The sequence below is a fragment of the Opisthorchis viverrini genome (assembly GCF_000715545.1).
Source record: "Opisthorchis viverrini unplaced genomic scaffold opera_v5_143, whole genome shotgun sequence".
Taxonomy (NCBI): Eukaryota; Metazoa; Platyhelminthes; class Trematoda; order Opisthorchiida; family Opisthorchiidae; genus Opisthorchis; species Opisthorchis viverrini.
Genome location: NW_008751799.1, coordinates 635,059 through 636,796, shown reverse-complemented (window position 1 = coordinate 636,796; position 1,738 = coordinate 635,059). Strand labels below are relative to the sequence as shown.

The 1,738-nt window shown below is 47.5% G+C and overlaps 1 protein-coding gene across 1 annotated transcript; it reads left to right on the top strand.

The window, feature by feature from the left end:
* Positions 1 to 653: 653 nt before the first annotated feature.
* Positions 654 to 1,328, top strand: T265_06700 (hypothetical protein; the record flags this gene model as incomplete). The annotated part of the gene is made up of 2 exons (XM_009172034.1): positions 654 to 1,135; positions 1,169 to 1,328. 2 exons carry the CDS (start codon positions 654 to 656, stop codon positions 1,326 to 1,328), a joined length of 642 nt encoding a protein of 213 aa, XP_009170298.1.
* Between the last annotated feature and the right edge of the window lie 410 nt (positions 1,329 to 1,738).

Here is a 1,738-nt window from a genome sequence, read left to right as displayed (position 1 = left end):
GTGCGTCCATATGTCATTTGGAGGAGACTCAGCGAATGCCTTTGTTATGCATGGCGAGAAAGGACCATAAAACACCATGAGGATAGACGCCAAAAAGGATTTGGGCGTCTGGACCTCCTCGAACTTGTCCTTCTCACTGCACCATGAGAAATCGGCCCGAAAGGCATTCGCCATTTTACGGATGGTCCGACGCACCTTCTCCCGTATCACTCGCATGGACTTCCAAATGCTCTCTGGGGCCTATATCAGACCGCTCCTGGAATACTCCAACCAATTTGTCTACGCAGGAGGCACGGAGGACATCGCCCTCATTGAGCGTGTCCAGTCAGCCTCTACGAGAATGGTTGCCGTCCTCAAATCCGTGCACTACAGAACGCGTCTTGCGATGCTTGATCTCTTTCCCCTGGAGTACAGTCGCCTCCGAGGGGACCTAATTCTTACTTATGCCCTGTTTGAACAAAGCTTGGTGAACAGGTTTTTCACCGTTAACCCAGCAAACACGGCGGGGATATAGTAAGAAGATTTTCAAGCTCAGAGCGTCCACAGTCATTAGGCAGAATTTTTTCTCATCTCGATGCGTGGGATGACATTCCTTCAACGGTTGTTCACGCTCCTTCTAGAACCCAGTTTAAAGCACTATTAGACACTTACTTATGCGAATCCTCGCACTGGCAAGCATACTGCTCCGCGCTGAGAACATAAAGAGCACTGCTACATTCTTTTTTCACTTGTGCCTTTCAGGCGAACGATATCCACTGACCGAAAAAAACAACAGTGACCCGGAAAACTTGGGAAAAAGCCTCGATTCCGCGTATCAAGGCGGGATTCCGTATCATATTGGGCCTCTTCTGCCATTTGAACTGAACTCACATCCCAAGGACAAACAGCCATCCGGCCGCGTGTTGCGTATTTCTCACGCTCTTCGAATGGCCATGGAACCTCCATGCAGTCCGCCTGGCCGGATGAGCATACCGAGCCCTATTCTACACAGACGAAATAGGACGAAGTCTCAGTCCGAAACTGCTGCCTCTGCAGAGCTTGGAAGGGGTACGGTAGTAGAATTCTGTCGCGAGAGGGGCCATGGTTTTATTAAGCCTGATGGCGATGGCGACTCTATATTTCTTCATGTTTACGAGTAAGTAACCGTTCTTCTCTGTATAGTACGTAGTATTGAAGGCGAAGTCATTCCGAACCATGGTGACATCGTGGAATACCGCAAAATGCTGATACCACCCAAAAATGAAAAATATCAAGCGGTCCACGTGAAAATTGTGAACTTTGCGCCGGGTAGACACAGAACATGGAATGACCCACCTTCAAGCTCTTGATCCGACGAGAATGGCGCCGCGTGCTATAAATTACTTCTCCGGGATTCCTTAAATATGTTACATGTATTGTTACTCTCTATGGGTGATGTAAATATACCTGCCCACATTCCATCATAAATGCTTCCAACCGCTCCATCAGTGCATAATATTCTATATTTTTGCACAATAGAGTGAGGGATATCCATAGAAGACTCATTTTCAAAGACTGGTTTTGTTAAATCCGAATTTGCTTGCAAAACGTGGTGGTCGGAACAGCACGTACCCAGTGAACGTCAGTATACTGTCCGTAGGCTTATGCAACCACAGGTTTTTCGTGTGATTGCGTCATCATAGACATCGACCGGAGTAACCTGCACTACCACTCCCACTATTCCAATGTCAATCAATCGATTTGACTGACTGGCATGTAA